The 25,970-nt window shown below is 38.1% G+C and overlaps 1 protein-coding gene across 2 annotated transcripts; it reads right to left on the reverse strand.

Moving 5' to 3' along the window:
* Positions 1-615: 615 nt before the first annotated feature.
* DIO2 (iodothyronine deiodinase 2) lies at positions 616-16,604 on the reverse strand. Of its 2 annotated transcripts, none has more exons than XM_015865228.3 (2): positions 15,793-16,604; positions 616-5,549 (listed from the first exon to the last, which is right to left on the reverse strand). In XM_015865228.3, the coding sequence occupies exons 1-2, from the start codon at positions 16,012-16,014 to the stop codon at positions 4,932-4,934; spliced, it is 840 nt and encodes a 279-aa protein (XP_015720714.1). In that variant the 5' UTR covers positions 16,015-16,604; the 3' UTR covers positions 616-4,931. The 2 variants fall into 2 exon arrangements, with proteins under 2 accessions (XP_015720714.1, XP_085405422.1); XM_085549296.1 differs by lacking the exon at positions 616-5,549 and adding an exon at positions 9,956-10,116.
* Positions 16,605-25,970: the final 9,366 nt, after the last annotated feature.

Genomic DNA, 25,970 nt, shown 5'->3' on the forward strand with positions numbered 1-25,970 from the left:
TCCATCATACCATAGTGAATTTTTCTGCTCAGGACACAAAGATGTAACATTTTCCGTATCTTTCCTGTTGGTGATTTCTTTTTATATTAATTCCCTATATTCACAAGTTGTTTTCAGATATAGGGTCCTTTCAAGCTGGCTCTTACAAAGGTGACAAAGAGGAGAAAAATTGTAAAATACAGCTTAAACCACAAAGTGAGTTTGTTTCACAAGTTGCAGGACTTTTCTCTATTTCCATTTTTCTTACCATCTGTGACAGGGATTTTATTTTTCATGGTAGTGTGCAGTTCATTAATCTTTTATTATGTTCGTTGAAGTGGAAATTGCATGTCTAACAGGTGAATTCACAAGAAACTTGACTCAGTTTTGTGTGCTATGAAGATTTGAATGCTTTTTTCAAGAACATATAGTTTTTTAAAAATACTGTAATTCCATGCAGACTCAATTGCTGTCCAAGTTTAGCTATTTCTCTCTTAAGTAAGGAAAACATAACTCTCAGCATTAATGAAGGGATTTGCTCATATTGATTACAATCACATCAAGTTTCCCTGGTCTAATGTCAATTCAACTGTACATTAACAACCAACAATAGAATAAAAAGACATAGAAGAGACATGTTTTTGTTTATAGTTTATTATGAGAGAAAAAATAAAAGAAATCAAGAAAGCATATTTCATGGAGCACCATAATGTAACAAAATTTTGCTGGTTCTCCTATTTTTGACATTTAAACAATGACACACATAATCAGTACACACAGGCATCTACACCCCAGAAATGTTGTTAATGGCCCTTAAAGAGACTCCCCTCTTTTCAAACACAGAGGCACCAAGGTGCATAGAGGAACACCAGTGTGAGAGCATCTGAACACTAACTGAGTCAATTACTCTTTTGTTAGTACTCTTCATAAACACACAAGCATTCCAGTTTCATCCCACCCTCTCTTTTCTGAAGTCTCTGGGTCCATAGGTAACTGAACATGGATCCAGCACTGACATGGTGTAGAGCTGAACAAAACTGGCCAGTATTCCCTACCTGATACCTCTTATTGCTTTGGTTATAGTATTGAATGAAAGTCTGAAATACCATTAAACCTATACTCCACATCACAGAAAAGCCACTTTCACACATACAGAAACATAACCTCCATCCCCACACACATCTGAAAGAATCACTGATACCTTTCCAAGAAGCTTTATGGATTTTCCCACCAAGATCACTGTCATACAAATGGCTGCATTTTCTAAGTGTTCAGACAGTTGTTCAACAACATGTTTTGGAATATCTTTCCTTCTTTCTAAAGAAGAGCATGCTTTCCTGCTGCCTTAAGTTTATGTCATTGTCCACACAAGCAACAGCAAAATGCTATTGTTTTCTGTACAAAATGTTTTACATTCATTTTATACAGTGCTAAGTAATGATGCTAAGCACAGAACAAAGTAGAATGATAGTCCAGAATGGCTATTTACAATGCTCAAAAAGAAAAAGCACTGGAAGCTTCCCATACTAATATTGAGGCACAGTATCAGAGCCTCTATTACAGACACTAGCCTTCCAAAATACTTTCAGGCACCTATTTGGCAAGCTATTGCTCAATAAGTATGTCATACTGAAGCACCTTGGGTAATGTGGTTTAGTGCCCTCAAACAGTGAGAGTAAAAGATAAAAGCAAATCCAACCTCACAGTAGACTAGACTAATGATGAAACAGAATGCTAACAAGGTAGCAAACATTCTGCCTGGATATGAAATAGACCACAGTTACGTGACAATTTCATGTATCTGATATGCCTCTTCTTTCATCAACTACAGAAATTGTATAGAGTTTAATTTCAAACCTTTTCTATATTTCAATCTTGTCAAGAAAAAGTTGAAGACCTTGTCTGTCTATCACACACTTTACAGAACATATATTTTACTCTAAGCCTATTTCTTTTTGAAATATTTCTCTTCCTTACTGACTGCAAATTTCCTGGGGAAATTTAAGCATTTACAGAATGTATTTCCGTCTTGATATTCATTGAGGCTGAACCATCTTTAAATTTTGGGCTGAGTAAAGCATTCATGTTGCCAAGAAAGAAATTAAGTTATTGTGTATTTTTTCTTGTGAAAAATCCTTGTGGATTTCCCATTTAAAGAAGCCAATTTTATAATTCCTTTATACTGTGTGATGAACAGGCACCTATGAATAACAAGATACTGCACTAAAGCAAAATAACAATAATCCAAAAGGAAAAAGAAAATGGACTTGAAAATTAACTGGAACTTTAGGTACACAAAAAGGTATTAACTAATTGAATAACTAAGTCAGATTCCCTTCTCCAAGCTAAAGGTATGTTTTAACAGCTGTGCTAACCGTTTCCCAAATAAACAGTTGAGATTTCATCTATACTATAGGGAAGAAAAGATGGAAAGAAAAAACTTGCTACTCTGAGTTTTACAAAGGATATGAAGATTTATGAACTTTCAGATGACTAAAAATATACTAAGGAAAAGATGCTGTGCTGGATACACCAATGCATGCTTTCACTTGGACTAATATTCACAGCTCTACTCACCTGAGTAAAAGAACAGTGTAGCAAAAACAGAAGAGATTCAGAAAAAGGCAAAGAATATGAACCTATACAATGTGACTTATTGTTTGGCTTAAGAAAAAATAAGCCAAATGTAAACCAATGTGTAAATTTCTATGTAAAAAATGTAAGCACTGACATACAAAAGAAAACTGAGAACACTGTTTTTTATACCTTTCTGATGTACAAGAGGAGGAGATGAGAATGACATCTGAGCAGCTAATTCAAATCTTAAAATGGGGTTTGATTTTAGAATTTACACTTCAAGAAATATCTAGGTCTCATAATTCTGGATTAGCCTCTCATAGAGATAAGGAGACATCAGTGATGACATTAGATGTAACAAAACCAATAACATCTAAAAATTACAAAAGTTCCAGAAGAAATTATTGCACCTTCCCATGAAGCATCTGATCCAGTCAGAGGCAGGACACTGGATTAAATAAACCAAGGAGTTCAGCTATGTCATTACTTTTGTAATATTGGGATTTCAAAATTCAGTGACCACATTTAGACATGAGGACAAACAGCAATCTTTCATGCTGAGCCATGAGTTACAGTATCATTAATGAATGGAAGGACATAATGATTATTATTATTGGCCTTAGGCACCACTTATACCACTTGCATACATACATATGCATACATACAAACATACAATGTATATTTATATGCATACATAAATATATGCATAAACACACACATACTCTTTCATATGTTTTTGTTCTTTCATATGTTTGTACTAATACATCGTCTTCCTGATAGTTGGCAGGATGAGAAATTAAAGGAACTAATTTGAGTTTTGCCAGCTTATCCTGTTTATCTGTTTCATGTTTCTGTCAAAGCTGAGAAAATACTTGATAGTCAGTCTCATCTTAAGAGCTTTCACATCGAAGCTCTAACAGCTCATTGTAAACATGCCCCTTTATCGGGTTAATGAAAACATTTTAGTTTTTAGTATTCCTAAATTTAATGTCTACTCTACACTGACATCATTTCTTAAAACATAATTAAAAATATTCCTCAGACCCATTCCTATGAAAATTCTGCCATCTTTCACACTTACTCACATTTATTCACACAGACCGTCCTCCCTGCTTTTCTGAGAAAGCTCTTGAGAGCATGAGTGAAACAAACACAGATTACTGTCTCATCCAAGAGCAGAAGTGGAGTTCATTAATGTTGAGGTTGCAAACTACTTCACTTTCAGCTAAGCTAATCTATCTATAAACTGATTGCAAGTATCTAAGACAGCAAAAATTAGCTTGACTACATTTAACAGGTTAAGGGACAGGATAGTTTTTCATTTCAGTGAGGTAAAGTATGTTGTATATAAGATCCCCCATCCCCAAAATGCATCTGTATTGTCATTAACTCAAATAAAACTAAAATAAAAAACAAACAAACAAACAAACAACAACAAACAGAGAGAGAAATAAGTTATTTTTAAAAAACCTAAAAATGAAGCAATCTTTAAGATTAGTTCTAGACAGAAAGAGTTCAAGGGGGAAAAGAAAGAGAGAGAATGAGAGAATATCGATAAATGCATGCTGCTGCCAGCTCTGAGAACCAGGAGATGGCATCAACTGAGTTTTGTCTCATGATACCAGTAGTAGATGATTCTTACTGTGTTGTTACAAACAGTCCAAGATTTTAGTTTTCAAAGTGGCTTAACTGATCACCTTTCTCTTTTTGGTACAACTTCAAAGACTTTAATATCTTTTTCAGCAGGCACAGGCCTACCTATTGAATGCAAACATATAGATAGAGTTGCATCGTTAATATGCTGTGCAGAGATGTCCATAGAGAGTACAGATACCAGCATACAATGTTTCATCTTGATCTGAGCAATCATGTGCATGCAGAATGCATTGCATGATGGTTCGTGTAGTCTCTAAATAAGAAAATCTTTAACAAGAGAGGAGGAATGCCACACTCGACTGCATTTCTATGCAAAGTCATTGCAAGACCCTGGCTTCTTCAAAATTGCTTGCATTGGCCACAGGAAAGTAAAGAAGTGCTATTGATGAAATGCACAGCATTTACTGTCCATGGACTGTCTTGCAGGTAGCAAGGCTTCCAGCTCACCCCAGCATCGACACTTCACAAGATGAGTTCCTCTAGAAGACAAATATTACCATGTCTCTATTCCTGCACACCAGCAGTATGTTCCCTCCAGAGCCTCTTCACCTTTCCTGTCCCATAGGGAGTGCAGGAGTGGGACTCTTCTCTTAACAATAATGTTTATGTGAGTTGGTTCTTCTCCTACTTTGACCTTGTTATCGATTGTTCTCCTGCAATCACCTGAAAGACCTTATTCAAACCAGCATATATTTTCCTTATTTCCCTTTTACATCACCTTAAGGGGACACATCTGTTGACACATCTTCTGTAGAGAATGGATTTCATCTTTTGCTGAAGTTTTGTTCCAACCAAAGACGAACCTCCTGAAGATTGTAGAAAAAGGGGCCTTTACCTCCCAGGTAGGCGATTTTTTGTCTCTGCACAATGCATACCCTCTCAAATGAAACTCCATAGGCCACATTGGCATTGTTGTCCATGCAGTCAGCCACCACTTGGCACTGAGGTGGCAAAGAGAAGCGTTCCAGGAGCTGGTGAGCAGCTGCACATCGATCTTCCTGATTCCTGTGCTTCTTAACTTCAAAGGAAGATGGGGAGATACCAGGAGCAGCCCAGCCATCTGATGGATGAGCCTCGTCGATGTAGACCAACAGAAAGTCAGCCACACCAGAGAACTCTTCCACCAGCTTGCTGAAGGCAGACAGCTGGCTTGTGAACGGTGGTCAGGTAGCTGAGCCAAAATTAACCACCAGTGGCCGCTCAGAGTTGGCAAAATCCAGAAGACGGCACTTGGTTCCACACTTGCCACCAACACTCTTCCAGCCACTACTGCTGCCATCATTGTCCTTGGCTATGTGGATTACGCTGGAGTTTGGAGCTTCTCCTCCGAGTTTGACCTGACAACAAAGAACATTATAGAAAGTTAGCGTGACTTCTTACCCAGTACCCTTTATGATCATTGTACTCAAATTAATAATTACCTATTCAAATAGTACTGCAGTTGCCCACATGGACACTAGCATGGGGATTCAGGATTTTTCAGCATCAAAAATTTCATCTAGTCCATCCCTACTCGTAGTACGGCAAAATGTGTTATACCTAACATGTATACTACTGCATTATTGTTAGAAAATTGGTTCCAGGACCTGACTACCATACACATAGCCTTGTCAATTCTCTTATGTTTGCAGACTCTTAACTTGCTTCCAGATAGACTGAACAGTGAAGCTACCTTCTCTTTCTTCTAATTTTTTTTTCTGTGACAATTACTTCATTAGTTCCACAAGTTATACCTATTTATACACTCCAGATATTTGTTTTTTCCATCATAGCTGTTTTGGAAAAACAGTAAACTATTGACTAAGAGTTAACTAATGAGCTGTTATCATAGTATCATAGTATCATAGTCTCGTGCGGGAAGGGACCTTAGAGATCATCGAGTCTAACCCCCCGGGATTCGAGCCTCTGTGTAGCAGAGCGGCACTTCTACCACTTGCGCCACGGGGGGGATTCGAAACCAGGGCCTCCGGTGTTGCAACATGGCATTCCTACCTAGGTTTCTTTTTTCACCTTTCTAGATTTCCCTCATTGTGGATTTGTGCATCAGCCTGAATCTAGTGCTTTGCACTCATCTCCATTGACTAGCATCCTATACTTTCAAACCACTTTTCCAATTCTTCAGAATCATTCCACATTAAATTGCTGATCTTCAAAGCATACACAGTGGCCCTCAATTTTGAGAAACTTGAAGATATTTTATGTAAGTGCAGTACAGAAATGAAAATACTCAGAGTAGCAAACACAAGAGACATCTCTGCAGACATACACCGAACACATCATTCTGTTTTGACAGTGGACCATTGATAACAGCACTCTTCAAATCACTCAATTAGTGAACAAGTGATTGATTCCCTTCTATTGCAGTGGCTCTCTAGAAGATTGGATGAAAACAGCAAGAAAAGGAGAAAGTTTTTATGACAGCTCAAAAGTTAGTTGTTCTCAGACCTAACCCCAGAATTAATTTGGATCCAACAGGTAATTTGAATCCAGCAGGCAAATTTGTCTGAGATTCCCTTCCTACAGAAAGGCAGAACATTCTCTCTTAGCTGGGACTGCCAGAATAAGGCGGTGCCTGCAGAGGGCTCCAAGATCCTTAGCTGATATCTGCTGTGGAATCACAAAACCTTTCCAGGTAAGACAATTAGCTTTAATGAGTTCTGCCATAGCAATTCTTATGCATCTGCCTTTAACATCAAGCTCAAGTATAACAATGCAATTATCCTTTGTTATTTCACTGTCTTTCTCTTTTCCTCTTGTTATTTGATGTTTAGAAGTGTTGCTTTGATGGACACACACAGGCCAAATTCTGAAGTTATTAATACTTTGTTCACTTCCTTCTGAACCCACATTCCACAGAAATCAGTAGAAGTTAACAGAGAATGAGAACTGTGTAAAATGTGTTTAAATTACTGATTAAGGGTACGTCTTTATACCGCATTGTAGGGTATTCTGGTGAGTCAGATACAGTAAGAAGCTGAGTTAACAAGTGAATACTTAACAAATATATTTGCTGCTCCACAAAGACAAAGAGGCAAGTACCTTGTAAATGCAGCATGCACCGTCTCTTAAATTAAACAAAACAAGCTTGGAAACAAGCAAATTTTGAAATAAACGAGTTTAAGATCTGTTGTGTGAGTGGGTTCTCCACTGCACTTGAGGAAAGAAAAAGGCTGTATCTCAGTTCTTCTCTATAGAATAAATAACCTCTCTGGAGAGGGGTGGGTTCAGACACTCAGGCTGTAGTGTTTGTCCATGTTAACAAGAGACTCAACTTGCAGCATTTAGGAGGTGTTATACTTACTTCATTACAGGTAGTAAATACTCTTCTGCAGAGCTGTTGAACATTTTGTTTCTCTCTACCATTATTTGCAATCAGATAGGTAAAGCAGAAGTCTGTATGGCAAAGATCAGGCATAAGCAAAAAATACTAAGGTCTAGATCATCTGTAAATGATCCTGTCATTCTAAGGGTTGCATTCATTCACAAGCCAGCTAGACAGCTCTACAGTTTAAGCTGACAGTTTCCAAAAATCATCTGCACAAACCCTAGATTCCCCTTACCTAAAAAGTTTAACCATTCTTACACTACCTAACAATTGGATTTTCAGAGCAGAATTGCCCAAAATCCATCTTTTGAGCAAAGTATGACAAGTAAATATCTGTGCTGCTGCACCCACTCACTGGATGAATAATGGACTTCAGTATTTAAGAGCATGTGCTCAATTAGTCAAGGAAAAGAAGTAATTAAATGTGATTTATCTCATAAATCATAATTGAGAGACACACTTTGAATTCCTGTTATACGCCAGCACTTTTCGAAGGATAAGAAAGTAAAGGTAAAACGGACAGAAGCAAGTACAACTGAGCAGTGAACAGAGTTGCTCAGGAGACAAGAAACTTTTAAGCATACTGCTCCTCTGACTCTTTGGATTTTGACAACACTATTATGACCAAAAATACTCTAATCAACACTAAAATCTTTACTGGGAAAACAAAGGCTCTTCCTTAATCATATTTATGCAGAAAGAGAGGCTAAATACTGTAAGCCCCTCATTACCAACTCCTTACTCAGGCCTACCAAAGGCTTCTTTTCCTAGGGAAGTTTGCAAACCATGAAAGAACAGACTAACAAAACAACTCCAATTGAACACCAATGAGTGAATGCCCTTCAACTACTATTTAACAGTGATTCCATTAACTGCAATGCATTTCACTCTCCAACGATCATGTTTGTGTCCCACCGACCATATTTCTTACTGACCAAAAAACAAGTGGATTTAGGAAATTAGGTACAAATGTGTCATTTGCCACCTCACAGCAGTTTCTCTTCATTTCCCACAGCTACGAAGTGAGTCTCATGGCCGTAGGTTACCTATCGTGTTAATTTTTGTTTCTAGGAGTGCTTGTGTTGTTTATTTTTTCTCCTTAATGAGACATCCTTGCCAAGAGGGCATTCACAAGGCATTTTCTGCTCTTGTAGAAAAGTAATTAGGTCGGTGCCTTGTTCCATGCCAGTGTCAGGCACTCCAAAAAACAGCCCTGCCCAGTCGTTAATGCTCAAACACAAGCAGCGGTATCTCCACTAATTGGTCTTGATGAAGCGCTGACGTTCCCAAAGGGACTCTTTATTTCACCAGGCTCGGGAACCGATTGACACAGGATGACAATATCATCTTTGCTGATCATCTACATTGTGGGCTTGGCTGTCTTCTTTGTTGTTATTTATTGAAAGAAAAAATAGCTCTTGGAAAAGAAAATCAACACAATGAGAAAACAAACAAAAAAGCCATGTATTCAGCCAAACCGCTTTTGAAATCTTACACAAAGGCAGGCAAAATATATATTCTGAGAAACAAACTAGCAGAATATCCCTCACACGCAATCCAGCACTTCTATAATCACGTACTTATGTGTGTGATGATTCGAGCATTGAGCTGGAGCATTCTGGACAGCAGACAGAGGTGGAAACCAGGCCACCTGTCCCTGCAAAACACATGCAGTGAGCCAAGCACGCGTGCAAGCCAGCCTGGCCCTAAAGAACTGACTCTCATTGTTAGGGTGAATTTTGTGTTTGCTTGAGAGCCTTGGTACTGCATCTCCTCCTCTGAGTGCAGAGAGAGTAAAAGGGAGCAAGGCTGTTGATTTTTAATATGCAGACTGAAAAATAAGGGAGACTTAGGGGCAAGAAAGAAAGCTCTGTTCATACACTACAGGCTAGAAATAGTGCATACTGCTATGTTCGCGCTCCATGGGAACAAGAAAAGTCCCATGGACAGAATATCACCTCCTCATTTACCTTTTTGTTGTTGTTTTGCTTTTATCAGCTTTAGCATAACTCTCTTGGGATTCTGTGCACTGAAACATGGCTTTCGTTCCCTGCATGAGAGATTTTCAAGCAGTTTGGCAGGCCCATGCAGCTGTGTCAAACCCCTAAAGAAAATAGGTGTTGCCAGACAATTAGCAGTCTGTGATATTAGCCATTTAAATACCGTCATGCTGTGCTTGGGTCTGGAGTCCAGCAGTTGGTTATGAACTGAATCCCTGGAGTTTTTTACTCTTTTTCATATTCCATGCTTTCCTTTGATTTGATTCCATTCAGCTAAGCGAAGCCTCCAAATAGCCTGATATTACTCAGCGCTTCATCCAAATCATAATCAGACTCTGACTGCAGAAGTATATATATTATTATTTTTCATTCCTCTTCTTACATGTTTCAGAATTTTATGGTGGCTAAAATTTACTGGAGGTTCTTGTTTGGAGGAGTGTACAGGATTGTGAACTCTTCGTTTATCGCGGGGAGGTGGCAGTTTGCTTTAAGAAACTGGAATACCCAAACTGAGAAGCAGAGATTGAAATTTACTTCTTTCAGAGTCCAGAGTCTTTATTTAGGATCAGGTGTGTGAAGCTGAGGGAGGGAAGTGGGAGACAGATTAAATGGTCACAGTTTGAATAAAAATAACTAGTCAAACGATGCCCTCTTTATTTAAAAACTGTCAGTCCCAGAAATGAGTATGCATGGCAAAAGGAAAGCATAAAGGGGCTTTTTGCCTTACATGCTCATAAAGAAAAATTCTAGTTCCTCTGATCAGAGAGACTATAGCAATCTTCCCTATAGCTTATGATCCCCTGAAGATGGGAGCATGGCCCATGACATTGTGGCCTGTAGGGCAATGTGTCCACTTGTGGGCCAGAGGCTGCCCTTGCTGACCCTACCCTACAGATACCAGAGGCCTGCAATGACAGGCTGATTAACCAGCATTGTCTTGGCAGCAGACGCACAGGAGATGTTTGACATTACTTTGAAGGATTATTCATTCTTTTTCCTCAGCTTTAGCACTGTGTGAACTCGTAATGATTTTGCTGGAGAGGCAGAGCTTAGGTGCAAGGACTAGGTGTAATTTTTTCTGGATGATGCACACTAGCTAATTTTCATATAGATCTTATAGCCAAACTGGTGCTTCCAAAAAGTTTCACAAAAACATAAGCAGTCTTTTCAATCAGTTCAAGAAAAGATTTTTCCTACATAAGAGTAAAAAACAGAAGATTGTACAGATTTAGGAAACTGTTTAAACCCTCAAAATAAAGTGGGTAGGACAAGACCCCATGCAGAACAAGAGTCACCATATTTCTTCTCCTATCCTTTGTCTGCCTTCAATGTTTAAACTGCAAGCTCCTTGGGACAAACTCCCTGCTGCTCTTGTTTAGGACATGGACTAGCACAATGGGTCCCTGATCTAGGTTGGTCCCTAAACACTTTTATAATAAACATGATTAAATATTAATAAAAATGACAATGTTTTAATAATAATGACAATGACAAGCCCAAATCCTGTAGAATTTATGTTCCAAACACCACAGGAAAGGTTTTAATTGTGGTTTTGTTTTGTTTTTCATTTCTTTCATGATTGTTTTTATTTGAAAATGTCAATGAAAAAAATTCTGCTAACTCTGAAGATCATAAAGCCAGTAAAAGCTTTTAATACCACACAATGTCTAGCCCTAAACCCTGAAACTACATAACACTCACCCTTAAGGAGAGCATTTATTTCACAGTTTGACTTTATGACTGTCTACTGCAGAGAAAGACACTTCCTTACCTTAAGAAAGGTATACAATTTAACTGTGCCCTCCTGAAGTTGGGATGATCTCAGTGGGCCTGAAGCAGAGGTGCACCTGTGCTCTGAGGCTGGGACCTTCTTCTGCCAGAACCTTCCTCCCTGCTAAGCCTGCAATGCCAGCATTCACTGTTGGCCCTTTCTAAAGACAATGGAAAGTTGTACAACTACACATACATATCTGTTACCATCCCCTTATGGAGATACAACCTTGCTAAGCATTTGTCTGCATTAGGAAGATGCCACTGTGAAAAAAATTCCTGGCAGAGGGCCTCCCCTCAAAAAACCACAGAAAGGTGCAGAAGAGGAAGGATTTCCTCTAGGGTAGCCTTGCAGGTCTGTGTTGGGAACCAGAATCAGAAACTGCATTGCCAAAACAGTAAGCTTGCATCAGGTACTGGAAAGCCTCCCAGCACAAGACTTCACTGTGGGCATTACTGCACTCATTTAAGAGCAGCTTAGATGACAATTTCTCACCTTTTGAATCATAGAAATGGGATTCACACCAGTACTAAATGAAGCACAGAATTTACTAGGTGAAAAAATATATATAGTAAAAGTAAATAAATTTTTTTTTCAAAATTTCTGTAGGATTTTCTCTGGAAATTTCTAAGATACATAACAGTGTGTGTGCTATAGGCTAGAACAGATGCTTCACTGCATTTGTACAGGTGAAACCATACAATTCATGCAGAAGGTATTCTAACACACTCCCCAAATCTCTTCTGTTTTTACTGTCTTAGTAGTGGGTGTGCATGCACGTGTCTCTACATGTGTTTACAGGTGTACGCGCGTGTGTCTATACATGTATGGAGAAATGGAAGTGGACTGTCTTCTGTAAGAGCAAATTATTTATGTCCATGCTTTGGATTTGTACACATACATATGTACATATATAGAGACAGATACACATGTGCATATTTATCTGTACACATAGAAAAAATGTAAAAATGTGTAAATACCTATACACAAATGTGTACAAGATTTGCTCTTCAGGAATCAATCACCTTGTTTTTGTAGATAAACAAAGCACAGTAGTAAACTGGAAAAATAATATCTAAATAAATTAGTAGGACTCTTCCAGTCAAATAAAGTTAACAACATTTGACTACTAGCTCTATTTTTCTCTCTTATGACAACGAATCTGATCTTAATGACACTCTTATTGTAATGTAAGACACGCTTGCCTCTTGGGAAAGGGTGGTAGAAGTAGGTTCCTTAAATAACAAAGATGATGTGATGTGTACAATACCAGCACTGTGTGAGACAGATACTGAACTTCAGGGCTAAGGAAGTAAAAAAAAAAAAAAAAAAAAAGATATATTAATCTTTGATAAAATTCACATGAGAAATCAAAGATGAATAAGACCAGTCATTTTTATTCTGGTTGGACAGTAAAATGCAGGGAAAATGAATTAAATAAAATATGTCATCAGACAAGAATATGGAAAACATTCTATACACAAAACATCAAACTGCATTGTTTTTCCACTGAGGATATTAAAATTTTCAGCTGTTGCTAAGTAATCTTGCCTCTTAAATAAGTGCCTTAACCAAAAAATCATGTGTATCCATACTTAGTAACAACAATAAAACAGAACAAAAGGAAGTTCAAATTTGGGTAAGATATTAAAGTTTTTCTGCAGGAGAAAATGCATCAGTATCTCATTTTCAAGTATACTCTAGTTGTTCACAAATAATCTCTTGTACACTAGTCTCTAAACAAAATCAGTTATGTGTGGACTCAAGTCAGAGCTCCTTTTGTAGAATAAATTCACTGTTAATCTAGAACCCAGTATTTACCCTCTGACTTTTTCTGGAATGGCTTTCAGTAAATTTTCCAGTAAATACAAGTAGAACATTAAGTACTTTTATGCAATATGCTGTGAAAAGTGCTCAGGAAGAGTTCTGTGTGACACAAAACACAACCAAGTATAGTTACTGCTCTGATCCAGACTTCTGCTAACTGACAAAGTTTCTGCTAAGCTTTGGTCTACTTCACCCATCTTCAGTTCTGCTAATCTAGCAAAAAATCTGTGATTATCTCATAAACATTCCTGAATGGAATGAGTTTAAGCACCTGCTTAAGCACTTTGCTAATACCTGGCTACAGCTAGAAAACTGGAGCAATAAGCAATCAAAGTTATGACAGAATCTGCATTTAGCTATACTATTTATTATCTTGATTCCATAATATTTTCATAATATTTTCATTTCCTACCTTGGATAAGATTCAGAAATGAAAAATGGAGAGTATCTTTCAGACTGAGAAAAAGATATTTTAAGGAAAAGATGTTTTGCAGGACAATCTAATATATATCAATATTTCTCTCAGTTTTTGAACTCTTATGTCATAGAACAGTGTATATTTCATATTTTTTCACCTCTACCAATTTTGTAGTAGAGATGACTCCTTCAGCTAACATTGCTCTATTTATTTGTCACCTCTATAATTTGACCTCTACAATTATCAACTTCTCTGTGTCAATCAGCATTTTCCAATAACTTTCTAGCCTCGTGGCCCATAATTCTGTAAAGTAAAAAGGACCCTTTCCATTATTTGGAAATCAGTTAGTTCTGTCTTAAGGATAGCTGTCATGAATGGATTATTTACACTTTTTGGAATGAGGTGAGAAAATCTGATTACATTTATACACATTTTTTTCTGCTGAATTTATTCTAGGGACTGTAGAGATTGATTGGACTGAGCAGTCTAGGTCATCTAATGGTGATAAGGAAGATACCTAAGTTCAAGGTACACATTTCTTTGCAAACACCAAAAATAGCACAGAGCCATCCTAACCACAACTTCCATGGTTGACATTAGCAGTACTTAAGAAAATGTAAAGTACTACTGTAAGAAAAGTATGACTTTAAGCAAAACGAGACTGGAGATATTTCATAATTATGTGACTCCCTACAGCCCCACACCTTCTGTAGAACCTGGATCAGACACAGGTCAAAATTTTGGGAAGTGGAAATTTGGCTGTTTCAGAGCTGTGCCACTGACATCCTTGTGAGCCTTGACCAAGTCATGCATTAACTGTACTGTCTTGCCTCATCTTTAAAATAGTAACACTAGTGTTCACCAACCCATTTAACAAGGCAGCTGAAACATTTGCTTCTTGGTGTTTATGAAAAGACCACAACCAGAAATCAGTAGGGATAGGAGAATAGTGTACTTCAGTATTCAGCATTACTTTGTTTGGATTGCCAGCTGGCTGATTTCTAGTGTGGCAATAAGAGGTTGACCCATTTGGAAAAGACTAATGTTAATTTTCAGTATAAGACAAATATAAATAACATCTCTGTGGCTTTGGTTTCAGACTAAGCAGCTTGTATTCTATATCACAAAGCCAGCAATCACCAACACCACCAGCTCTACACTTCTCTAGTTAAGAGCAAATACTGAGAGGATGCAAAAGGGGTCTAGGGTGTGAGAGAATACAAAAATAATTATTTCAAAAGATACAGAGCTATTGCTTGGATTGGACCCCAATGACCTCATGACATCACTAGGTGTGTTAAATTAGAAGGTCTAAATAAGACAACACATTAACAGACTAAGTACTGTTTTGGAAGCCACAGGGCTCTGAATACAGCTCTTCTACTTACTAACTAGGTGGCCTGTTTAAGAAATTTCATCTTTTTGTGTCCACTTTCTCAACATATAAAAAGGAGTTATAACCACCACATGAGACCTAGGCAGTACCAAGGGGTAATGTTTGCATAAAACTTTAAAGGCAAAAAACAAACAAACAAACAAAAAACAAACCAAAAAACCACATTGCATAACTGCTATTAGCATTATTAACTTAAATCACCAGGCAGCTGTCCCTCAGTCAGTCAAGTTCATTTTTAATCTCTGACACATCCTCACTGCTTTCAGGAGGAAAAAAGACTCACTGCTTGAATCCATGCCCAGCTTTTCTATTACCTTAATTCTATTTCCAATCTAAAAGCTAACATATATGTAAAAGAAAACAGCAGTGTAATGACAACGTTTTGTTTTATCCTTTACAATAATTAAAGCAATTCTATGTTAGGTAGAGAACATTTGTGTACCTAGAGCTCTGTCTCAGGATGCACTCTGCACAATCTCTCAGGATCTCATATGGCAAATGATTAAGTGACAACTTCAAAAGCATTTAGAACACAGTATAACTATTCTTATGTACAGATCTCAAAGTACATTATAAACATTCGTATTGGCAGGGAAACTGAGGCACGGCTAAGTGACATAGCAGTAGCTGTACAAAGAGTGAGAGGCAGAGAAGAGCCAGCAGCTCTCCAGTCTCAGCCCCAAACTACAAGCACTGCTCCCTTCTGCTTTTACCTCTCCCACTAAACTTAATTTCAAACAGGGGACTCCTTGCAGCGCATGGTGTAATTCCCCTTCTTTGCTGGCAACTGGGATGCCCAGCGCAGCTGCCCACCCCAACGTGCCGGTGCCGTCCCGCACCCACCTGCTTGTAGGCGTCCAGGAGGAAGCTGTTCCAGACGCAGCGCAGCCCCTCCGAGGTCAGCATCCTCCGCCACTCACCGCGCGCAGACTTGGAGCGGCTCAGAAACAGCACCATGTGCTTCAGGAGGATCACAGAGTCATACAGCGCAAGGAAGAGGCAATTGGAGAAAAAGACCGGCAAGATCTGAAGCGTGATCAGCAAATCCACACTTAACAGACCCATCTTCCTTGCTGCTTGTCTTCTGCCGGATGAATTCAGCTCCCTTTTTTGCCCTGTACTCTCATTTACAGAAGTAAAAAGCTTATTAAAAGCCTCATTAGCCTCCCTCCGTCTCACTCTTCAAAATGAGCAGAGATGGTTAAATATGAGCAGGCTGGTTAAAACCATAACTGCATGATACTGATTCAGCTTAAAGCTGCTTAATTTTCAGAAACTAAGATTTTAACAGAAGTTCTTCCCTTAACTAGGAGACCTTCTGATTTTGCTGAAGGGAGAAGCAGCTGTGTTTCCAGCTCCCTGCACATACCAAATTTAAGCTGAGATTGTTAATTGTTAACTTTCCAGCGCTATCCCATTGTCTCTCAGCTATTTAAGCCCTGAGCAGACCTCCCGCTCCTGTGTCAGTAAAGCTAGCTACCAGGTGCTGCAACACTTTTGTTAGAAAAGGTTTATGGGCATACAAACTTTCTGTTCCTTCCTCCCTTCCTCCACCCTCTCTTTCCCTCTCTCCCCCCTCCCTCACTCCGATCCTGCCTTCCTCCTCTCGCCCTCTCTCTTGCTATCTGCCTATGGTGCAAAGTGCTTTCTCCTCTGGAGTTCTAGCTTGCTTCCCTGAAGCCTTTTATACATTCCCTGGCTAATTGCTGCAATAGAGAAATGAAACCCTAATCTTAGCAAAGATCTTGACGTCAATGTAAAAGAGGGCTTTACTTTGGCCAGGACTGCAGTGAATAGAAAAGTGAAATTCTCAAAACTTTTTTTTTTTTTTTTTTTAAGCGAGAGAAAAAAAAAAGAGACAGACAGCAAGGGTGGAACGCTGCTCTGCTTTGAAAAGGAAAGAGGAAAAAAAAACAACAATGTGCTTCTGACTGCTCTTAAGAAATGCTTTCAGATTTTGGAAAAGGTATTTTCATATGACGTGGAAAGTGACACAGCAACGCAGGCTGCTATTGTGGATGTTTGGCTGTTGGTTTTTTTTGGTTTTTTTTCTCATGCCTGTTTTTTTTCTTTGCCCTTTTGTCTTTTCCAGGAAGGTATGTGAGGTGATGCATCCCAAGAAAGGACATATTTGTGTACATTTTTCTCCCACCTCCATTAGTTACAGCATGTATAGTGTTTAAATATCTTTCTTTTTTTTTTTTTTCTACCTACTTGATATTTAAAGGAACACAAGTAAATACTCAGAATGACTTCATTTACTGATGTTTAAGAGAAGATGCTAAGAGAAAAAGAAAAAATGAGCCTCCCTATTCAAAACAATGTTACATCTTTAAATGCTGTTAATCAGCTGAGTTTCAAAGACTTCAGTATTCCTTATGATAATTATGTACATACTAGTCTAGGAAGGATAAGTCATTTTTGGCTATAAGTTGGTTAAGGAAACATTTTAAGCTTCCCTTGTAGTTCCATGCTGAATGGTTGTTGATGTTCATTCACTTCTCTTTCTTTCACCACCTCATCCCCCTCACTCCCCCAGTGTTTAGACCTCTTTCTATGTGATTATTATGATCCGGGGTACAGTTGACTTTTTTTTTCTTTTTTTTTTTTTTTTCCTTAACATGGCTTTGACTTCCTTAGATAAATATTACATTTATTTCCTTTTTCAGACATCCACAATTTTGTTTTTGAGTGGATGCCTTCCCTAGATGCTTATGTGGGCTCTCCTCACCAGATACATTTCCCTTCCAGAGATGCCAGCATGACATCTGTCAACTCACATCTTTGATGAGCAGTGCAAACTTCCTTCATTAATGTGTTTTAGTCTTCATCAGTCATCACTGTCCTTCCACTTCTAGCAACTGCGGAAGGTAAACACCATCAATCTTCCCTATTCTGGGGTCTTTTTCTTTCATATACTGCAATAGCAGTTGGGCTGCCACTATGTTAGCATGCATGCCTCTAGAAAGGCCACTCTATATCTTGACTTGTGCTTCCAAAGAAACATTTGTTGTTAGCAGCACAATACCAGGCATTTGCAAAAGATACAACTAAGACAGGATCTTCCAGCAAATGTTTACTCAAAGAAATAACTTTTAAAGGTTATTCTCATTAAACCAGTGACCTTTTGCATTACCAGCATAAACAAAACAAAAAATAACAAAAAAAGGAATTGTGTTGTTTTTTTTTCTCTCAAACTATAACAATTTGTAAGTCAGAATGTTGGTGACGACTGTATTCTGTTGCCACAGATAGGACTGAAACCTCAAATATTTGGTTTTATTACTAAAACTCGGGGAAAAAAAGAAGAAAAAAATAAAGGAAAAAAAAAAGAAAAAAAAGAAAAAAGGTTATAAGCAGGCATTTATGTATCTCTGCAAACGGATGAGTTAGTGTGTTCTTATGTGAGCATCAAGTGTCTCCTGAGCTGCTGAACTAGCTTGCTGTCTGACCTCAGGCAAGCGTATTTAATCACTTGATTACAAGCACTCTTAAACCTAGATTACTATTCTGTAGATCCATCACCAAAACATACATGGTTCTGTCTGGGAAGTTCCCCATTCTTTACATCGGAAGGTCTGTTAAAAGGCAGGCATGAGGGTTCCTGATGGTGATGCCAGATGAATCATCAGCCATTGTTTCTGAGAATAGTTTGCAAACAGCAGAGGACAGTCCAGCTCAGGCTCTTCCTGTTCCCTGGAGGTAAATGCAGGCAAGAACCTATGCTGGGAACACAATGTATTCTGGGTTCCTGTGAAAAAACTGCCCCTACCCACAGAGTGCTTTGTGGGTGAAGAGGTTGTTTGTAAGACAGCTGGAGACCAGACAGCTATGGAGCTTTGAAGTGCACTGAAAGCTGAACAGGAAGCTCATGGAACACAAGTTTGAGATGCTATTTCATTTTTATTCTGTCACCTTCTTTGCCTTTCAGGCAGACTGTGTACATTGAGTTAAACACATCTACCTCAGCCTGTGAGTTTGAAAGCTCCAGTCAGGAGATGCTGATAATCCAACCACAAGGACAAAACTCTTCTGACTACATGAAAATGTAAAAAGAAGCTTTTTGTCACTGCTGACTTCAGAAGTAGTCTGTGCCCGCAGGACACAAGCACTGCTTCCCGTCTTGAAAGAGTACAGCAGCCCTCAGCAGAGAATGAAATCTTAATCCCCGATTCTTCATATTGTTATCACTTCTCTCTTTCAAAACTGAAACAATTCATTGCTGCATTTATTTCTCTCAGACACCAAAAATACAGGGAAAAACATCTTTTCTGAAAGACAAGTACAAAAACGTATCTGCAGCAAATACTCTATCAACAGTCTCCTGGTTTTTTTCCTGCAGGTACTCATGAAGGAAGGAAGAAATGCTAGATATTTCAGACCTTGAGGCATTGAAAGAGCTTTCACTGTCTTGAAGGAAAACTGTATGAATTCCACAAAGGAGGAGGAATGAGGCAGGGATAAAGATAACACATGAAAGAATAAAGATAAGTTTCTATTAAAGCTCATTTCAGTTAACTGCTCTGCCATACCTTCCTATATTATTTGGAAACGGTCCTACAATGTACCTCAGTTCTCCATCAGCAAAAGAAAATAAAAGGCCTCCCGTAATCTAAGGAGCAGTCAGGTTCAGTAATGGGAAATTAAACATATCATCCATAATTTGTCAAGGTGGAATGAGCAAAGCCAACAGCATTAAAGCATTCACTGTTACTAGACCTTGTATGTGGCTAAAGTCAACAGTATCAGTATAGATATTCATATTCTGTAATGTTTATAGAAATCAGTGCCATCAAAACCATATCCATGCACAGATTCATGTTTTTTTCCCAATTTCAATGACAGTAGTGTGAAGATTAGGACATAGGCAGCTAGCAATTTTGTTTATTGCAGCTCTCTTGATAACTGCCTAAACACAGGAAATTTGATGTGGATTTACTGCTGCTCAGGCTGTATTCTCTGATCTAATTTCTTACTGGATCCATAAGAACTTTCTGCATCTCTGATGGTGCATTTTACAGTATTCACTTGGTTGTGCAGGGCTTCACATTTCCGAGTCTGAACTATGCAAGTAAACTGCCACAACAATCAGTCTTACCACACTTGGATTCTTTAATGCAAGAGCCTAGACCCCAAAACAAGTAGACTGGATTGATACTTTCATTGCTAAGCCTTACTTTCTCAAACTAAGCAATACTTTTTGAACTCTTTGTAGTACAGCTGGGAAAGGGTACCTGATGGTGACAGGCAGCAAGGCTGCTTCTCTGGTCCTAACCCCAGGGGGTTCATGGGAGAAATTGTCCCAAAGGATTTCATGCAACCTGTGTGTCTGCCTTGTTGCTTCTCACTGTTTTCACTGCCAAAATCAAAGAATGAAGCTTTTTGTTTCAGAGTTAGCTAGTGTGTCTATGAGCTTATCCTTGGAGAATTGCACAGCTGCAGAGTGATACAGCTTGAGATGGGGAGGAGACAGATAGTTTAGTTTAGCCATACCTTTGCCTCCCTGGCCTTGGGCAAAATTTGTTACAGCCAAACAAAAATATGTCCCTCGTATAAAACTGTATTTTTTTCTTTGCCAAAAGAGAAAAATCTCCCATGTCTCAGCAGCAGTTTCCTTACTTAAAACACCACAAGATGTTGATTAAATATCTATTTCTACTTATTTATTAGGATCAGAAAAAATATTTTCTTAAAGAAATAGTGCCTTAAATTAAAAATAAAATTTTACAGACAAGCCACAGTGGTACCTGGATGGATTATCCATGGTGCAGCATCACCAGACCCTGCCTACCTCCACCAGCCCTGGCCACAGCACCGTGTCTGAATGGAGCAGCGTTCATCTTGCTGGCACCCAGCCCCATTCTGCCCGCTTAAAGCTGCATCTGTTCCATGCAGCAACCCAGTTAGCAGCCTTTCAAAGGTGAATGTACTAAATATATCCTTACTGCCTTATTTACCTTCTGTATCACCTTTGGTTCTGTTTGATTTGGTGGTCATTCTTCCACTGCCATTATTATACACTACTGAAAGTTCAGCTAGTTCTGAGAAACTAGCAGCTGCAAAAAGTGCTGATTTAATAGCCTGGAAATCTTGATGCCTCTGGTTTATCTGCAGTGGGACTGAGTATACAGGTAGTGAAAATGCAAACTACCCTCATGGGGAAGCTCCTCATAACAGTTTGAAGTGGAGTTCATGGAATTGGAAAATAAAGCCAATCTCATTGCCCACTGAGTCCACAAGGCAGTACTACAGGTGGACGGCATTTCAGCCAATAGATTCCAGACTAAGACAGTATTCAAACAAATTAAGGAACAAGAAGGCTAGGACACCTCTGTAGGGTGTACATCTGTAGGGTGTACTCTGTAGGGGAGTAACATCTTAAGATATTGCAAGCTATACTCAGATTCTGGTTATAGCTGTGGCTGTAATCAGACCACCGTGTTTCAAAGACTGAAGTGCATGAGAACTGGGAGTACTGATGCCTCTGCAAAATCTGTTCCAACTTCAAAGCTGTCAAACCTTCTAAGAGCCTGCATTCACTGTGTGACAGCAAAGTGGAATAATTGACTTGTGGGCGTGGGTGTGTAATAGTGATAACTCTGAGGCTAGAAAAAGTCCCTACATCCCTTTGCTAATGAACCTCAAATTTCTATGCAAAACAATCTCCCTGTTCCAATAAACTACAGTGAACAAACCTGATGCTAAAACACACCTGGCTGAGTCAGACTTAATTCTGGAACAAAACAAAACACCCTACTCACCATAAAAGATAAGGTGGTTTCTCTTAAGAAAAACAGGAAGGTTGATTTTGTGAATAAAAACAATCCAGAGACTTCATCAGAAGCAAAATCAATAAGCCTTCTGAATATTGCACAAGAAGAGGAAAGGTATTTCAAGTGTACCGACTGTGAGAACAGAACAACTTTATCTTCTTGTAATTAACCACCCAAACTCCCAAGAGAAGCTAAGTCTAGATTTGAAAGGCTTCCACTCACTCTCCAGACGAAGGATATGTACAGGAGGGTCTCCTATGGCTCTCTCTAAATGACAATGCTAATGTATTCCCATCCATCTACAGCACCAGAGAGACTTGTATGACGGTAAAATATTGGTAAGATCTCTGTAGTGTTTTCTAAGTACAAACAGATTTAAGGCAAATTAAAAGATCTAGAAAAGTTCTCCATCCCTAGATGTCTTAGCTTCTCAGGCATTTCCTGTTTTCTGGCAATCCATTGGCATTTTGCTTCAGTTTATCCCTCTGGAGAGCTCCTAACCCAGCAAATTTCTGTAGAATTAAAACAGGTGTGTGCACCTGTCATTCTTGTCCCATGTTTGTATGTGAACTTCAGTCACTGATGATAGCTACCCATAGCTCAAGATTTCCATCTCCCTCCTTCATATCCTGAGGCATTTTTAAAGTTCCAGTCTTCATGGATAATTTTCTGTGCAGGATTGGAGGCAGAAATGCTGCAACACCATAATAAAGTTCCTTATCGTTATATTTCCAGTTCAGTCAGAAGCAGGAATTGCCAAGAATCCTATTTCTTTAAGCCTGAATCCCATTATCCAACCCTTTCTTTCCAAATTGAGAAAATTAGAATGTTCAGATTTTATTTGGATTGAGAGTTGAGGCTGCCAGTCTATATCAGAATATTTCTAGCTCAAAGAGTAGAGGAAAGCACAGTACCTCCTTGTGGAAGTTCTAATATAAAAATTACTGTGCCTTGGAAATGAATGGGATATTTAGGGCTGTCTGCTCAATGTGCTGGGCCATTTGGAGCACTGGAACAGGAAATTGACAGTTGTAACAAAAAATGGCCTTTTTTAAGGTATGCTTTTTAGGTGTCTGCAATTAGAAACTATATGCTCTAGGTATTAATATCTTAAAGGAAGTGATGGGTGCTGCAATGGAAGTGATTAAAAATCAGTGATATTTTCATCTTCCTTTTCAGCACTTGATAATGAAGTGGTTCAGTTCTGCTCATTTTTTGTTCAGCTTAACATACCAGTAAAGACAATAAACTGAACTTGGTGTTTAAAAAAAACAAACACATGGTTTATTTTCAGATTAACCTGGTCTATGCTATAAATGTATGCAAAAAAGCTTTCCAGAATGACATTGCCATACTGGGGTCAGCATCAGCTGCCTACTTCCTAGGTTTCTTAGTCTGTAAATCATCTCTTTACTCCTGCTACATATTTAATAACCCACAAATTACCATCCTATGCCCTTATATACCACTTTGTCCAGTTCAAAGCTGTTCAATCTTGAAAAACAAAACAAAACAAAAAACACCAAAAAAGCAGTGTGGTGGAATGATCATCCCAGCTGATAGCCCTGAGCATTTTTTACCAGAGCTTCATTCTCAGCAGTAATTCTGTTAAATAATTTCACACTTATTCTCAGATCAAATAAATTTATCATAGAATCATGGAATAGTTTGGGTTGGGAGGGACTTTTATGATCTCCTAGTTCCCATTTCCCTGCTGTAGGCAGGGGCATCTCCCACTAGACTTGACGAACTTCATGAGGTTGACATGGGCCCACTGCTCTAGCCTGTCCAGGTCCTTCTCGATGGCATCCCTTCCCTGTAATGTATTGACTACATGCTGATTTGTGGGTCTATTTATTTTTCTGATTGTTTTGTGTTATTTTTCCAATAAGATTCAATTATGCTGCCTAACTTTTCCTCTCATGTCAGATATTCTACTACTGGCATTTATAAATCATGAGTTTACAGGTGAAGTGTTTATCTTCATATCTTTGGGAAGAAGGACATGACCTAGACCTTATTAACCAAGATAGTAAGGAGTTTGTGGACATTTTACTTTCCAAAGTAAGTACAGGGAGCTTATGCCAAAGATAAAATACTGAAACTTCATTTTTCAGTATGACATTTTCAGTATTCATGACAGAAACTACACGTCTTTGAATTAAATCATTTTGCAGTGGTGCAAAGGTTCTTGTAAACTACCTGTTTTGAGGACATTTAAAGGCTGGCATTTCCTTAACTAACTCCTTCAGTTTTCAATATTCTTTATTAAAATCTTTTAAATATACATGGGACATTATTACAAAATATTGCCCAGCATCTCCCTTAGCCCCAGGACTCCTAAGCAACTCAGAACATCTGCTCATGATACCCTCACTTCAACTCCCTCTCCCCCTACTATTTTCCTTCAGTGTGATGCACTGCCTGTAAAGAACATTTTCTTCACTACATTATAAAGAGAATTCTGTCATTCTAGAAAACCTCTTAGATGATAATGTAATAAACTTTCACTGTGTTTTCCATAGAGTGAAATGTCTACAAATTTACCAGAACTCTCGTGAAAAAGGAAATTGAGGAAAATATTTGAAATATGCCATTGCTCAAAAAATATTCACTTATTTTCCTTATATTTCATTTTTACATGAGTAAGACAGCACTCCTCACATTTCTGAACTGTATTCACACAGGTAAAATGGATGCTACAGAGGATACTAACTAAAAATATATGTCCAGTACAACTGCGTATTATGAGTTATAAACATACTCTGTCTTCTACTCTGCTGGCACGCACTTCAGGCTCATTGAGAGTACAGCTTTATTCAAACATTTGTTTTGATTCCAGTGAAATTTGACTTTTCCATTCTTTGAGTTATTCTTAAATTCTTTTTAATCTCATTAACCTATTTTGCTTAGAAGTTATTTAGATCTAGGAAGCCCTGCAAAAGCACAGTTCTTTCAGTGTACAGTTTCTGCATGGTCAGAACTGTGATATTTACACTGTCCAACAGTGTGTTTCTTCCATTTTCTTCCACAGTTTCCATATTAGGGTCTTGATTCACATACATTTCTTTACGGTCTGTGTATTTCAGGAGGAAATATGAAGTTCAGGCCATATAATCAACTACACTAACCTTTGTGTTGCTATATATTATTGAATATTTGAATTGAGTTGAAGCCCTAAAAGGACTTCAATTTAAATAGAAAATGCTGAAAGAAAGGATTGTAGAAAGGAGTGGAATCCCAGAAAAACTCTACAATTTACGCAGTTGTGTAGTAACCAGGACATTTCCAGGATCCTATAGTTGTTTTTATCTCAGTCAACATCTCTACCAATCTTATCTAGTCAAAGTATTATTTTAGCCAGAAATAAATAGGAAAAAACAGGAAGTTTGATTGTTGAGTCTTAATCATATGATGTTGCAGCAAACAATGTTGGCCAATGGTAGGGGAAAAAATGAAGATCGTACCGAGTTAATCTTAAAGTAGACCAGAAAATAATGCATATGAAATGGGACAATTCAATGAGCATAATAATAATAATTATAAAAAATCTAAGAAGTAACAAAAATAAAAAGAAGTAACAAAAAAACATTTTAAAGTGATATTTAGCACAGGTATAGGGATTAGTTTGCTTCCTTACACCATGTTCTTTGGTATGTTTGATTTTTAAACTTGCCTAAATACCTGTTATGTTGTCTGTCAGGCTACCTTCCTAACTTTAAGAAGCAAAAAATTTACAAGCAGCTAGTCTCCTCTTGGGAAATGTAAGGTCATTATAGAGATGAAAGCTGCTTCTTCATAGGTTGAGTATGAAAGGCCATTTCAATAGCTGCAACAGGCATGTACTCAAGAACACTAGTCTCTGTTTTATCCTAACAAGATTTCAAAAGATATTTGAAAGGAAACAGATTCAGAAAGACAAGGATAATTCCTAAGAATCCTGTTGGTGGTGGAGATAAGTGCGTTCTAGACAGAACAGTAGATTAAAAAAAAAATAAAAAAATCATCCCACTCAACAAGGAACTTTCTGTGTAATTTTAAATAATGCATTGAAAACCTCTGCCATGGATTACATACACATATATTAGCTAAAGGGTAATACCACATACAGGTGCTCACTTCAGTGAGCTTTAAAGTTAGTTTTATATCTTCAGAGTAAAGATCCTATTTAAGTGTCCAATACTAGTAACAGTAATAAGAATACATCCAGTACACAAATTAATGCCATTTACAAGAAAGGTTTGATTA

This window comes from Coturnix japonica, chromosome 5 (genome assembly GCF_054131305.1).
Source record: "Coturnix japonica strain WE chromosome 5, WE-NBRP24, whole genome shotgun sequence".
Classification (NCBI taxonomy): domain Eukaryota; kingdom Metazoa; phylum Chordata; class Aves; order Galliformes; family Phasianidae; genus Coturnix; species Coturnix japonica.

What these genes read in the sequence shown, in the direction of transcription:
- DIO2 (XM_085549296.1), bottom strand. Translation starts at nt 16,014, where the DNA reads ATGGGTCTGTTAAGTGTGGATTTGCTGATCACGCTTCAGATCTTGCCG. An exon ending in TCCTGGACGCCTACAAGCAG is followed by an intron (nt 10,117 to 15,792) that starts GTGGGTGCGGGA and finishes TCCCTCCCTCAG; the next exon opens with CTTCACACACCTGATCCTAA.